Source organism: Mesoplodon bidens (genome assembly GCF_964165515.1).
Source record: "Mesoplodon bidens genome assembly, chromosome: 7".
In the NCBI taxonomy this organism is placed as follows: domain Eukaryota; kingdom Metazoa; phylum Chordata; class Mammalia; order Artiodactyla; family Ziphiidae; genus Mesoplodon; species Mesoplodon bidens.
This window is the reverse complement of record NC_138164.1, coordinates 78,685,255-78,700,795: the sequence shown is the minus strand read 5'-3', so window position 1 is coordinate 78,700,795 and position 15,541 is coordinate 78,685,255. Positions and strand designations below refer to the sequence as shown.

The 15,541-nt window shown below is 34.4% G+C and overlaps 1 protein-coding gene across 1 annotated transcript in view; it reads right to left on the bottom strand.

Moving 5' to 3' along the window:
- CEP295 (centrosomal protein 295) overlaps positions 1-15,017 on the bottom strand; it is a 44,101-nt gene extending 29,084 nt beyond the window's left edge. Inside the window, 6 exon segments of the mRNA XM_081240881.1 lie at positions 164-304; positions 9,101-9,196; positions 11,508-11,601; positions 12,311-12,435; positions 13,590-13,790; positions 14,878-15,017. Of these exon segments, the coding sequence (XP_081097007.1) occupies positions 164-304; positions 9,101-9,196; positions 11,508-11,601; positions 12,311-12,435; positions 13,590-13,790; positions 14,878-14,994 (774 nt within the window). The 5' untranslated portion in view covers positions 14,995-15,017.
- Between the last annotated feature and the right edge of the window lie 524 nt (positions 15,018-15,541).

Sequence of the window (15,541 nt, the reverse complement as noted above, 5' to 3'; positions counted from 1 at the left end):
AGGAGGTTAAAGCAAGTTGGGAAGCTTGAAATGACATGAATCAGAGAGAATATGTTCCCATTCTTCACAACTCTGTCCTCTGAGCCTGTTCACGACCAGTTAAGTTTTACAGTGCCATCGCTAAGGCCATCAGTAGTGGTCACAGCCAGAATTTAATTCTTACTTGAGCCAAATGGATCCTCTTCATTGCTTGGAAACCCCGTGCATGTGCCTTCTCACACTGCTCCATTCTCTCTTCTGCTGCTTGTTTCTGTAGTTCTTCCAATCTTTTAGCCTCTTCTTTAGCAGCCAAATGAGGATCTGGCTAGCAGTCAATCAGTAACATTTTAGATAATTAAATAAAGTGTGAAACAAAGTGATAACTAAAAAACAAAACAACCTTAAAATCATGTTTTTCTACTTATATCGAATTAAATAATAACAAGTTATAGTTTTATATGCCCACAATTATCAACAGCATGTACGTATGAAAAAAGTCAAACTGTTAGTGTAAAGTTTTACAAGTTGTTCATTTTAAAGCAGAGTAAACTATACTCATCCAAATACATTCTTCCATCATTTTTTAAAGAAATTCTATTAAAACAACAGTGTTGAAAGGTAAACACCTGCAAAGCTAGTAGTTAAGAAACCACAAACACTGAAGGTCATGTAAGCCATTTGGGGAAGCACTAAGATTTGTCTTTGGTTTTTAGCCAAAATGTACAGCTTGGCTTCAGCCTCAGGAAAGCAAAATCACCAAAACACCTACTTTAATATAATTTCTGGCTTCCTAGAACTTGTGCATAATCAATGATTATGTGGTTGCACAGTGAGCCATCATCTCATTGACGTAACAATAATATCAAATGTGGGAGGACACACAACATGTATTACACATAAACATTCACTTTGTAAAAAATCTTATATATTCTATATGTTGACAATTAGTCAAGTGAAACAATAATGACCACGAAAGCTGTTAACTATATATCTAAAATTATTTATAACTCTCAAACAGTGAGATAAATAGGTAAAGAGACAGTTAACGTATTCAGAAAGAGTAGGAACTTCCCTGGTGGTCCAGTGGTTAAGACTCCACATTTCCACTGCAGGGGGTGTGAGTGGGTAACTAAGATCCCCACATGCTGCTTGGTGCGGCCAAAAAAAAAAGAGTGCACTGGCCAAACAAGTGTATGAAAAATATTAAATCCCTTTGGAGCTAATAAATATTTATGCAAATCTAAATAAACACAGGTCAGATTGCATTAACGCATAACATTAAATAAAATAATCTTTAGGAGTAACATTTCATTTCATTTAGGCCATGAGGTTTTCAAGAAAAAAGGTATTTGGGAATTCTTCACATCATGTGGGGGTGAATTAAAAGCAGAATGGCAATTTTGGTAAACCAAAATTTGAAGGGAAGGAAAAATTCCAAAACATACAATGTGTATAATAAACATGTTCAGTCAGATATAATGAGGTACATAAAGAATATCAAGTAAATAAAGGGTTAGAGAAAAATTAGGCACCCCAAACAAGTTTTAATCTGACTGCCCAATGTCAAAACAAGATTTTACAAGAATGTTTTAGAAAGACAATCCCTTAAAAATTTGTGTCAATACAATTAAAACTTTAAACAAAAATCTGGTTGAAATAATAGTTAGATTCCATTTTTAGCAGTTGAACTCAAAAGATATGTGAAATTTGCAAAAAACCGTGAATCCTAAGCAAAAAATTCTTTCTAGAAAACATGTTTCTGAAAATCTTTTCCGTGAACTGTAATCTGCAGTGCACAAAACAAGTGATTACTAAATATGCTACTTCTGCATCTTCTACATCAGACTTAAGTATGATGGTAAACTGAATTTAAGTGTTTCTGCTTGTCTGCTGACATTTCTGGGCCTCACAACAAACAATATAATGGATCTGACTGGAAAAATAATTCTAGGATGAAAAATCCATTTTAACAAGTACTGTGTTAACTGTTGCTGACAAAGGAACAAACAGGATGAGGGACACGAGTAATTCAGAAATTTCAAGCATACGAAGTTTTGTTTAACTGTGTGTAGAGAATGTAAATGTAGCATAAAACAAAATTTAGAGAATAACTGGCTCTAAGTAGGAATACAGCAGGTCAAATTCATATTCTTCTTCAAAGACAAATTTTATAACATACAAGAAATTTTAGAACAACTTTATCAAGATATTCAAACAAAAAACGATAGCAACTCTTACATGCTAAAAGGCTGACTGAACAAAAAGAAAGTAGCTTATTTGTAGAAAGCAGCTGAAGGAATAACTAAAATGTATGCCAAGAGTGCAAGTATTTTTTATATAATACCTGCTGTAAAGATCCTATTATTCTACTCCAAGAAAGATTCTAAATTATTGTGCATGTGAAATAAGCTTAGATGCAGATGAAAATGCAGAGATTTGTTATATGGAAAACCAAGTACATCGCTCCACTGTCCCATTTTAAACCCAAGGTTTAAGGACAGATTTTTCCTAAGCGATGGTGTGAGGAAGCAAATAAAAGAAAATACCAGAATGCTTTAGTTGTGGGACTGTTTTTATAAAACTGCCTTATAACTACTGATATAATCTTCAAGTCCAGAAATTGAAAAGAAGGTAGGTCTTTTAGTTACTGTCAAACAGGAAAGTTTAATAACCTACTGTGATACCATCAGCGGCACCCTATATTACAGCTAGAAGAAAAATGTCTTTCTTCATCAATCTTAGTATTAAACATCTATTTAATACTGTAAAAACACGTAAAAACAATGTTTTAGTGAAGTGGACAAACATATAGGACAAAAGCAAGTTAGCAATAGATGGAAGTTATTATTTCTGTATTATAAAATACTGACCTTGTAATAATATTTTACAATTTTAAACAAGTTTCAAGATTTACTCTTATTTCCTAGAAGTTAATTCTATGATGACATGCACAGAAAGGTAGACAAGATAAAAAGGCAGAGGGCTATGTACCACATGAAAGAACAAGATAAAACCCCAGAAAAACAACTAAATGAAGTGGAGATATGCAACCTTCCAGAAAAAGAACTCAGTATAATGATAGTGAAGATGATGCAGGACCTCAGAAAAAGAATGGAGGCAAAGATCAAGAAGATGCAAGAAATGTTTAACAAAGACCTAGAAGAATTAAAGAACAAACAGAGATGAACAATACAATAATGAAATGAAAAATACACCAGAAGGAATAAATAGTAGAATAACTGAGGCAGAAGAATGGATAAGTGACCTGGAAGACAGAATGGTGGAATTCACTGCTGTGAAACAGAATAAAGAAAAAAGAATGAAAAGAAATGGAGACAGCCTAAGAGACCTCTGGGACAACATTAAACGCAACAACATTCACATTACAGGGGTCCCAGAAAGAGAAGAGAGAGAGACAGGACCTGAGAAAATATTTGAAGAGATTTTTTTCAAAAATGTCCCTAACATGGGAAAGGAAATAGCCACCCAAATCCAGGAAGTGCAGAGAGTCCCATACAGGATAAACCTAAGGAGAAACACACCAAGAAACATATTAATCAAACCGGCAAAAATTAAAGACAAAGAAAAATTATTGAAAGCAACAAGTGGAAAATGACAAACAACATACAAGGGAACTCCCATAAGGTTAACAGCTGATTTCTCAGCAGAAACTCTACAAACCAGAAGGGAGTGGCATGACGTAATTAAAATGATGAAAAGGAAGAATCTACAACCAAGATTGCTCTACCCAGCAAGGATCTCATTCAGATTTGATGGAGAAATCAAAAGCTTTACCAACAAGCAAAAGCTAAGAGAATTCAGCACCACCAAACCAGCTCTACAACAAATGCTAAAGGAACTTCTCTAAGTGGAAAACACAAAAGAAAAGGACCTACAAAAAAAACCCCAGAAGAATTAAAAAAATGGTAAGAGGAACATACATATCAATAATTACCTTAAACGTGAATGGATTAAATGCTCCAACCAAAAGACACAGGCTTGCTGAATGGATACAAAAACAAGACCCATATATATGCTATCTACAAGAGACCCACTTCAAACCTAGGGACACATACAGACTGAAAGTGAGGAGATGGAAAAAGATATTCCATGCAAATGGAAATCAAAAGAAAGCTGGAGTAGCAATACTCATATCAGATAAAATAGACATTAAAATAGAGAATGTTACAAGAGACAAGGAAGGACACTACATAATGATCAAGGGATCAATCCAAGAAGAAGACATAGCAATTATAAATATATATGCACCCAACAAAGGAGCACCTCAATACATAAGGCAAATGCTAACAACTATAAAAGAGGAAATCAACAGTAACACTATAGTAGTGGGGGACTTTAACACCTCACACCAATGGACAGATAATCCAAACAGGTAATTAATAAGGAAACACAAGCGTTAAATGACACAATAGACCAGATAGATTTAATTGATATTTATAGGACATTCCATCCAAAAACAGCAGATTACACTTTCTTCTCAAGTGTGCATGGAACATATTCCAGGATAGATCACATCTTGGGTCACAAATCAAGACTCAGTATATTTAAGAAAATTGAAACCATATCAAGCATCTTTTCTGACTACAATGTTATGAGATTAGAAATCAATTACAGGGAAAGTAACTTAAAAAACACAAACACATGGAGACTAAGCAATACAGTACTAAATAAGCAAGAGATCACTGAAGAAATCAAACAGGATATAAAAAAATACCTAGAGACAAATGACAATGAAAACACGGCAATCCAAAACCTATGGGATGCAGCAAAAGCAGTTCTAAGAGGGAAGTTTATAGCAATACAATCCTACCTAAAGAAACAACAAACATCTCAAATAAACAATCTCATCTTACACCTAAAGGAACTAGAGAATGAAGAACAAACAAAACCCAAAGTTAGTAGAAGGAATGAAATCATAAAGATCAGAGCAGAAATAAATGAAAAAGAAACAAAGAAAACAATAGCAAAGATCAATAAAAGTAAAATCTGGTTCTTTGAGAAGATAAACAAAATTGATAAACCATTAGCCAGATTCATTAAGAAAAAGAGGGAGAGGGCTTCCCTGGTGGCGCAGTGGTTGAGAGTCCGCCTGCCAATGCAGGGGACACGGTTTCGTGCCCCGGTCCGGGAAGATCCCACATGCCGCGGAGCGCCTGGGCCCGTGAGCCATGGCCGCTGAGCCTGCGCGTCCGGAGCCTGTGCGCCGTAACGGGAGAGGCCACAACAGTGAGAGGCCCGCATACCAAAAAAAAAAAAAAAAAAAAGAAAGAGGGAGAGGACTCAAATCAATAAAATTAGAAATGAAAAAGGAGAAGTTACAACAGACACCACAGAAATACAAAGCATCCTAAGAGACTACTACAAGCAACTCTATGCCAATAAAATGAACAACCTGGAAGAAATGGACAAATTCTTAGAAAGGTATAACCTTCCAACACTGAACCAGGAAGAAATAAGAAATATGAACAGACCAATCACAAGTAATGAAATTGAAACTGTGAATAAAAATCTTCCAACAAACAAAAGTCCAGGACCAGATGGCTTCACAGGTGAATTCTATCAAACATTTAGAGAAGAGCTAACAGTCATCCTTCTCAAACTCTTCCAAAAACTTGCAGAGGAAGGAACACTCCCAAACTCATTCTATGAGGCTACCATCACCCTGATACCAAAACCAGACAAAGAGACTACAAAAAATGAAAATTACAGACCAATATCACTGATGAATACACATGCAAAAATCCTCAACAAAACACTAGCAAACAGAATCCAACAACACATTAAAAGGATCATACACCATGATGAGTGGGATTTATCCCAGGGATGAAAGGATTCTTCAATATACGCAAATCAATCAATGTGAAACACCATATTAACAAATTGAAGGATGAAAATCATATGATCATCTCAACAGATGCAGAAAAAGCATTTGACAAAATTCAACACCCATTTATGATAAAAACTCTCTAGAAAGTGGGCATAGAGGGAACCTACCTCAACATAATAAAGGCCATATACGACAAACCCACAGCAAACATCAATCTCAATGGTGAAAAACTGAAAGCATTTTTTCTAAGATCAGGAACAAGACAAGGATGTCCACTCTCACCACTATTATTCAACATAGTATTGGAAGTCCTAGCCACGTCAATCAGAGAAGAAAAAGAAATAAAAGGAATACAAATTGGAAAAGAAGTAAAACTGTCACTATTTGCAGATGACAGGACACTATACATAGAGAATCCTACAGATGCCACCAGAAAACTACTAGAGCTAATCAATGAATTTTGTAAAGTTGCAGGATACAAAATTAATGCACAGAAATCTCTTGCATTCCTATATACTAATGATGAAAAATCTGAAAGAGAAATTAAGGAAACACTCTCATTTACCACTGCAACAAAAAGAATAAAATACCCAGGAATAAACCTACCTAGGGAGACAAAAGACCTGTATGCAGAAAACTGTAAGACACTGATGAAAGAAATTAAAGATGATACAAACAGATGGAGAGACATACCATGTTCCTGGATTGGAAGAATCAATATTGTGAAAATGACTATACTACCCAAAGCAATCTACAGATTCAATGCAATCCCTATCAAATGACCAATGGCATTTTTTACAGGACTAGAACAAAAAACCTTAAAATTTGTATGGAGACACAAAAGGCCCTGAATAGCCAAAGCGGTCTTGAGGGAAAAAAAAAAAAAGCTGGAGAAATCAGACTCCCTGACTTCAGACTATACTATAAAGCTACCGTAATCAAGACAATATGGTACTAGCACAAAAACAGAAATATAGATCAATGGAACAGGATACAGAACCCAGAGATAAACTCACACAACTATGGTCAACTAATCTATGACAAAGGAGGCAAGGATATATGATGGAGAAAAGACAGTCTCTTCAGTAAGTCGTGCTGGGAAAACTGGACAGCTACATGTAAAAGAATGAAATTAGAACACCCCCTAACACGATACACAAAAATAAACTCAAAATGGATTCGAGACCTAAATGTAAGACTGGACACTATAAAACTCTTAGAGGAAAACATAGGAAGAACACTCTTTGACATAAATCACAGCAAGATCTTTTCTGATACTCCTCCTAGAATAATGGAAATAAAAACAAAAAGAAATGGGCTCTAATGAAACTTAAAGCTTTTTCACAGCAAAGGAAACTACAAACAAGATGAAAAAAGAACCCTCAGAATGGGAGATAATATTTTCAAACGAATCAACAGACAAAGCATTAATCTACAAAATATATAAACAGCTCATGCAGCTCAATATTAAAAAAACAAACCCAATCCAAAAATGTGCAGAAGACCTAAATAGACATTTTCCAAAGACATACAGATGGCCAAGAAGCACATGAAAAGCTGCTCAACATCACTAATTATTAGAGAAATGCAAATCAAAACTACAATGAGGTATCACCTCACACCAGTCAGAATGGCCATCATCAGAAAATCTACAAACAACATATGTTGGAGAGGGTGTGGAGAAAAGGGAACCCTCTTGCACTGTTGGTGGGAATGTAAACTGATACAGCCACTATGGAGAACAGTATGGAGGTTCCGTAAAAAACTAAAAATAGAATTACCATATGACCCAGCAATCCCACTACTGGGTATATACCCTGAGAAAACCATAATTCAAAAAGACACATGCACCCCAATGTTCATTGCAGCACTATTTACAACAGCCAGGTCATGGAAGCAAATGCCTATCAATGGATGAATGGATAAAGAAGATGTGGTACATATATACAATGGAATATTTGGAATATTACTCAGCCATAAAAAGGAACGAAACTGGGTCATCTGTAGAGACGTGGATGGATCTAGAGACTGTCATACAGAGTGAAGTCAGTCAGAAAGAGAAAGACAAATATTGTACATTAACACATATATGTGGAACTTAGAAAAATGGTACAGATTAACCAGTTTGCAGGGCAGAAATTGAGACACAGATGTAGAGAACAAACATATGGACACCAAAGGGGGAAAGTGGCGGGCGGGTGGGGGTGGTGGGATGAACTGGGAGATTGGGATTGATATATATACACTAATACATATAAAATCGATAACTAATAAGAACCTGCTGTATAAAAACATAAATAGAATTCAAGAGTTCAAAAAAAAAAGTTAATTCTATGATAATACTTATCTCATGTCTTGACTGAATACTGACTTGCTCTTATGGAATTTGTTGAATTCTAACCTCCACATGAATGCTATACTATGAAAGTTTATTTTCCTAGTAGACAGATATATCTAATACGAAAAAAGTGAAAACCCACTGTTACAAAGAAATAGCAATTATAATGAGTGATAATCATTCGTCACTCTTAAGACTGACAATTTTTAAACCACAACATTTCATACAGACAAGGGTATGATAAAAATGGCCATTTTCATATGTTGCTGATGTTATTTAAAAGGCAATTTAATGATCTGTATTAAATATCTGTTATCAAATGTTGTATAGTTTGGAACCTATAATTTCTCTCTAGGAATCTATTCTAAACATACAGTCAGAGCTGTGGACAAAATGTGCAAGATGATCATGTTTGCATTTATGAAGCAAAAAAAACCCCAACACAATAGAATGGTTAAATAAATTCTATAATGAAATATTAAGTAGCTATTAAAAATCATGTTTTGAAAAGTATGTATATATGTTTATATATAAACACTATAACAAATCCATTAATGTATTAACCGCATTACTTTTTGATGATGGAATCATGGGTGTTTTTCCTACTTTGCGCCTATGTGTATAGTTTCAAATTTTCAGAGTATGTATTATTTTTATGTCAAAAAAAGTTTTATGGTAAAAAAGAAAACTATTTTAAAATATAACTGTTTAAGTAGCCAACTCTTTTCTTTCATGTTAAATCAGCATTCATAATAAACATGACATCATAATTCAAAGCATATTTAAAAGTTTTTTTTATCACTAATACCCTAATATGGTTGGCAGAGCTTTTCAAATTTTGATATCTGAGAACAATAAACATAGAACAAAGGTGTAACTCAATTCAATGAACAGAGAAATAATTAAGTGAGGGTCATGAAAAAACAGTCAATCACCTGCTTTGTGTCCACCTCTCTACTAACAAAAGTATAAAGATGATGGTAAGTAGAACTACTGGTTTTCACATTAGAAGTTTTCTTTACTTCAATGTTCTGAAAAATGAAACAGAAAATAGACTGTTAGGTTAAAAGTATTAATTTTCATTTAAAGCAGGATCCAATGAAAAAATTAATTTTGTATTTTAATCAGTTATTCTTTTTTTTCATGAGATCATGCACTGTATTTCCATTAAGCTGGAATTTAGGTTTAAAAGCCAGATTATATTTCTTTTATTTTTTAAAATAAATTTATTTTATTTATTTTTATTTTTGGCTGCACTGGGTCTTTGCTGCTGTGTGCGGGCTTTCTCTAATTGCGGCAAGCAGGGGCTCATCTTCGTTGCAGTGCGCAGGTTTCTCATTGTGGTGGCTTCTCTTATTGGGAGCATGGGCTCTAGGCACGTGGGCTTCAGTAGTTGTGGCACACGGGCTCAGTAGCTGTGGCTTGTGGGCTCTAGAGCGCAGGCTCAGTAGTAGTGGCGCACGGGCTTAGTTGCTCTGTGGCATGTGGGATCTTCCCAGACCAGGGCTTGAACCTGTGCCTCCTGCATTGGCAGGTGGATGCTTAACCACTGAGCCACCAGGGAAGCCCCAAATTATATTTCAACAAGAATACTCAATAGGTGATGCTGTACAGTTTACTACATGATATCAGGAGGCACATAATGGCAAGGTGCTCTGCTATTACTGATTCTAAGTTTGATCATCTGATTATGGTGGTTCATAATCACTGATAAGAGAAAGTTCTCTCTTCTTTTGTCTAACAGAAGTAGGCCAATGAATAAATGTAGAAGGGTGATAGATACCTATTTGGTGCCAAAGTATCACTTCCCAGATTACTTGGCAATTGAAAAGAGAAAACTATACCCTTATAATGGAGATCTCTTGTAGTCACATAACCACATCAGACAAATATAAAATATAAGAAACTAGTCTAGTCTATTAAAAAATTCTGAAATAAAATGTTAGCTAGGGTTGGGGGAGATAATGTTTCACATTGAAAGAGACCAAGAGACAAAGCAAGCAAAAGCAACAGGTAAACCTTGACTGGATCCTGATAAATTTTCTTAGTGTGATATTGTGGTTGCATAAGAGAATGTCCTTATTCTAGCAGAGGCACGCTGAAGTACACAGGGTGAAATGCAATCTCTACAATCTATGTTCAAACGTATATATTTATTCATTCAAATGTACACACAACCATTTGAAATCCACACAATGCAAACAGCTGTTCCTTTGTACTCTCCTTTTAACTTCTCTGTATTTTGAAAATTTTCATAATAAAAAGTTGGGGGGAAAAAAGTACAACCACACTTTTACATATAATGCATATTTGCCAAATCACTTACACAGACAATGTTTTGCTTGCTTTAAATTTTTGACCTTGGCTTGTTAGGAACATTAGGAATTATGACAAAAGTAATCAAAAAACATGAATAAAATACTGCCTGCCTTGTAACAAGGTACTGAGGGAGTGGCTTAAATTTGCCTTTTCCATTTGGATCTTGTTGGATCAAATGTCACATGGCAGATGGCTCAACATAAAAGCAGGAAGGCTGACAAAACCAGAGGCTTAAGACAAGAATATCTGGTACTTAGGCTGATCATACATACATAAAATACACTTGTCTATACAACTAAATTAGATATCCCTGTATGTGTATATTTTTTTTACTTCTACTTAACTTTTTTGATAAAAATAACCGTAATTTTGATAATCATCCAAACTAGCCATTTTAATAACCATAACAAGATAATCTGAACGAGAGGCAAGACCTTTCAAAATTAATTTCTGCTTAATAAGTTAAATGTTTTTTTAAAAAAAATAAGCTCCAAATCACAAAATCAAACATTTTACTCCCATAAAGAAACAGGCCTCTTTGATCACTTTACACAATCTTGTGTAAATTTATTAATTTATCTGAATCTAATTTCTTTATCTGTAAAATGGTAACTATTTACAATAGTCAAATCTTGAATGTAGGAAAGTCTTTAGGGCAAATAATCCTTTTCTTTCCCAATAAGATAAAAAACATTACAGTTTTTCAAACAACAAAAGAAAATTTTGAGACAACTGGGGAAAACTGAACACAGACTGGGTATTAGATTATATTGAGAACAATATTATATTAGTATTGTGCTTTTTAAAAAGTCCTTAAACATCAGAGATATCTAGGATTATTGATATCTTTTTTATATTATTTATATTATTGATATAAATGATATCTAGGATTATTTTTAAATATTCCAGATATGTGTTACCTGTACAGTTAAAAATTAATACAAATGGTATTTTGACCTACATTGAATTCTAATAGTAAAGGAGAATTATTATAACCTAGCTCCAATACTCAAAGTAATTCACCTCAAAAAGAGTTGGAGGAGGAGGTGGCAGACTTGTAATTTTGGCAGATCTCTCTTTTTCCGCAAGCAGTGCTGCTTTTCGAGCTTTTATATGCCTTAAAAAACACAAGATGTCATAAATTAATCTCTCAGATAATATTACAGTACAACTCTTAGGGTTAAGAATATAAAAACCATTACAATCTCAAGAAATCCTCCAGTCTGATCCCACAGGCTCAATATGCTGTTTAATAAAGAGTCTATACACAGTGAACAGGTAAAAAGATGTTTACCAAGTGAAAGAGGTATATCTAAAGATATAAAGCTCCACAATGGGGAGTGACCCAACAAACACCGAATGTTCTTTACTTGAGAATAATTTAGAGTAAAAAAACTAGAAATTATCAATAAAGATAGGCCACTGTATAAAATGACCACTGCTGACTAGTAACACGCTCTTTCATTTTTACAACATGCAAAAATCTCATCAATGACTTGCAAAGAGTCTACAACCTCTTTTAATGTTCATAATTGCACTGATATTTTTCTTTTTGTATCAGAGGCAGACAGACTTTGGTTGACTTGCATTCTAAACTAGTAATACATTTCTCCAAAAACTTAGTAATTGCCACTACAGTCACACTAGAAGAGAAAGCTCATTTGTTAGTATGTTCATCTAAGCAACCACTCCCCCACTGCATTATTTTAAACCAAGTTTAACAAACACAATGGATATACTGACTTTTAAAAAGTATCCAATGTACCCTTTACTTCCAGCCATATCAGTTTCAGTGGAGAATATGGTAAAAATCACTATTACTTTACCAGGTTTTCTGTTTCATTAACATTTCTTTTTGATTTTTCTGTACTTTCAGGGCCTCTTTATGCCTCATTTCTGCTTTTTTTTTCCTTTCTGCTGCCCGGTGTGCCAGAGCATTTAAATCAGGCTCCTAAAAACAAATATTACTTAAAATGTCATGTTAAACAGGATTAAAATGTCAAATATATGATAATATGGGTGGTACCCAGTAAGGGTAAAAATCATGAAGGTGTATTCAAATGAAACACTGCACTAAAGCACAAAATTAATGATGGCATACATAAAGCTACAAAAATCTGATGTCAGAACTTATGGCTATTACTAAAAAGCACAAACTAAAACCAGGGACTGAGAATATTTTGATAGCCACTTTCTTTAAAGAGTTCTCTTATTCCCTAAAAGTTTGGTAACAAAGACGTGCCTTCTTTGGAACCCAGCTTGTTTATTTTGTGTGACTACCTCTGGGACCACAATCTAGCATTTTCCAACCATAAAGCACAATAAACAACAAAATAAGGTCAGGGAGCAGTCTTAAATACTGAGTTAAGTTCTACTTTGCCTTTGTGAAAGTCATCAAAGAATTTTTACTGTCTGTGAATGAACTCAAGTGTATACACACTCCACTACACGTTTTGGAGGTATGAGGAATAATGAATGATAATGAAAATGAAACCAGAAATCTGAATTCACTCCACTGAATCTGTCCAAAATGCTTGATATGAGTAACAACTTCTAATTCTGAAGGTTACTATTTTATTTACACAGATAGTTAAGGACTGGAAGAGAATGTTTGTTTTTTTTAATTGAAGTATAGTTGATTTACAATGTTGTGTTAGTTTCAGGTATACAGTAGTGATTCAGTTATATACATATATATATTCTTGTTCAGACTCTTTTCTTTTATAGGTTATTACAAAATATTGAGTATAGTTTCCTGTGCCATCCACTCGGTCACTGTTGGTTATCTATTTCATATATATTACTGTGTATATATTAATCCCAACTTCCTAATTTATCCCCCCCACCTTCCCCCTTTGGTAACCATAAATTTGTTAGAGAATAATGTTAACTTAAACATCATTGGAAATACATTATTATTGACATGACTCTTACTAGGAAATGAACCTAGCAGAATTCTTAAATTATATTAAATTTCCAAAAAAGTTTGGGCTGCCCACAGCAAATGCTATACATGAAAACATTTTTATAAGTGTCTAACAACTGTAATCTGCTTTTAACAAGTATCACTACCACAGGAAGGTAGTCAAATAAGTGCTCACTTACATTTTCTTTGGCTTGTTGATGCCCCTCTCCCATATTTCTTAAACTTGCCAAATACAGTTTTTCCAAGTTCTTTATTTTCTGAGTTTGTGATTCCTCCCATTCTGTCCTTAGTTCTTCTGCCAAACGAGTGAGTTGCTGATTTCTCCTCTGCTTTATATCTTCTCTTATTTGTAAAGCAATATCTCTTTCTTGTTCTCGAACCTGAAGGATGAGTATTTAACACATTTTATGAAAAGAGGCTTCCTTCAACTTTTTTGAAAAGCTATTTGGAAAGAGGAACTTAAATGAATTCTCTTTAGGTATTAGCTATATCAATTCTCCTCAATATTCATATTATATTAGATAAGGCCTATTTAAAGCAGAAAAATCCAAGTGATGGAGGAAAAATTAAAATCTCAAGACTACTTCTAAACTACCATGATTAGCAATTATGTTCCCTCCCCAGAGATCTAATCAGACTGCCATTATCATTCTAATAACATCCAAGAGGCTAAATTGGTAAGCATGATTCAATAAAATTTATAGCCCAGACAAGTACAGAAAGATCTAGATGAGAATTCCGTATCTGTGATACAACATCCCCAATTCTAGACAGAATGGCACCTAAAATGTTTCACAAAGACTTAACTACGTAACTCTACAAAGACTTCTAGAGAAGAATAGACAACTTCTGAATAAATTTATTTCAGTAGCTAATTATCTTTCCAGTAAATCTTCTTCAAAGTCATTCTAATATTCTTGCTCGAATCTTCATCAGTTACATATGATTTTTAAAATGAACTGTTTTCAGCAATGGGGTTGGGATGTTGGCCTATGTTTTTGTATTGATTCATAGGTTTTTTTGTTTGGGTTTTTTTGTTTTTTGGGGTTTTTTTTTTTTTTTTTGCCTTTATGTCAGATGATGTATTCTGCAAATTTATTGGGGGAAGATTTTGGGAAATAAGTATTGCATATATATGTTATATATATATACATGTATATATATGTATATATATATAAAGAAAAAAGAAAAGAAAAATATTGCTAAATATTTAATAACCTCAAAAAATGAACCACTTCCTAATAATTACTGAGTCAGTCCTTATCCTCAAACTCTTCTTCAATTTATTTACTGTTTCATCATACTTTTCAAATGTTCCAAAACTAGTTAATACGCAAGAACCAGGGCTCTTGTACAGCCAGAAAAGACTGTTAAATGCGACATTTTATTTAAAACACTCTAATGTAAAAAATACTGATAATTTGGGTAAGACAAAGAATTTGACACTATGTTCCAAATAAATCTTACCTGTAGCAATCTTAGTTTTCGTCTTCTTTCATAATCTTCCTTTAAAATGAAGGCTTCCTCATTAGGACTCAATCTCAGCTTGCCGGCAGCATTCACCACCTTTCTTTTCATTTTCATGTAGTAGTTTAAATATGAAGGTTCTGATTTTTTAAAAATATATATCTATTAAAGTACGGCAGCAAAGATTAGAATAATTTTTAAAATTCATATTAATATTTTCTACCATTTAAAGGGCTGTGTACTTGCAAATAAAATAATTTGGGTAAACTAAGTCCAACTGATTTACAAATAGCAATTTTTTTTTCGGCTGCGTCAGGTCTTAGTTGCAGCACATGGGATATTTCGTTGCAGTGTGAGGGCTCTTTGTTGTGCCGTGCGGGCTTATCTCTAGTTGTAGTGCACAGGCCCCAGAGAGTGAGGGCTCAGCAGGTGTCATGCAAGGGCTCTGTAGTTGTGGCATGCAGGCTCAGTAATTGCAGCACGTGGGCTTAGTTGCGCCACGGCATGTGGGATTTTAGTTCCCCAACCAGGGATCGAACCTGGGCCCCCCTGCAATGGAAGTGCAGAGTCCTAACCACTGGACCACCAGGGAATTCCCTTTCTGAAGCTTAAGCACCACTTCTCCTTGAAGCTGCCCTCCAGTGATTCTTGTTCCACCCACCTA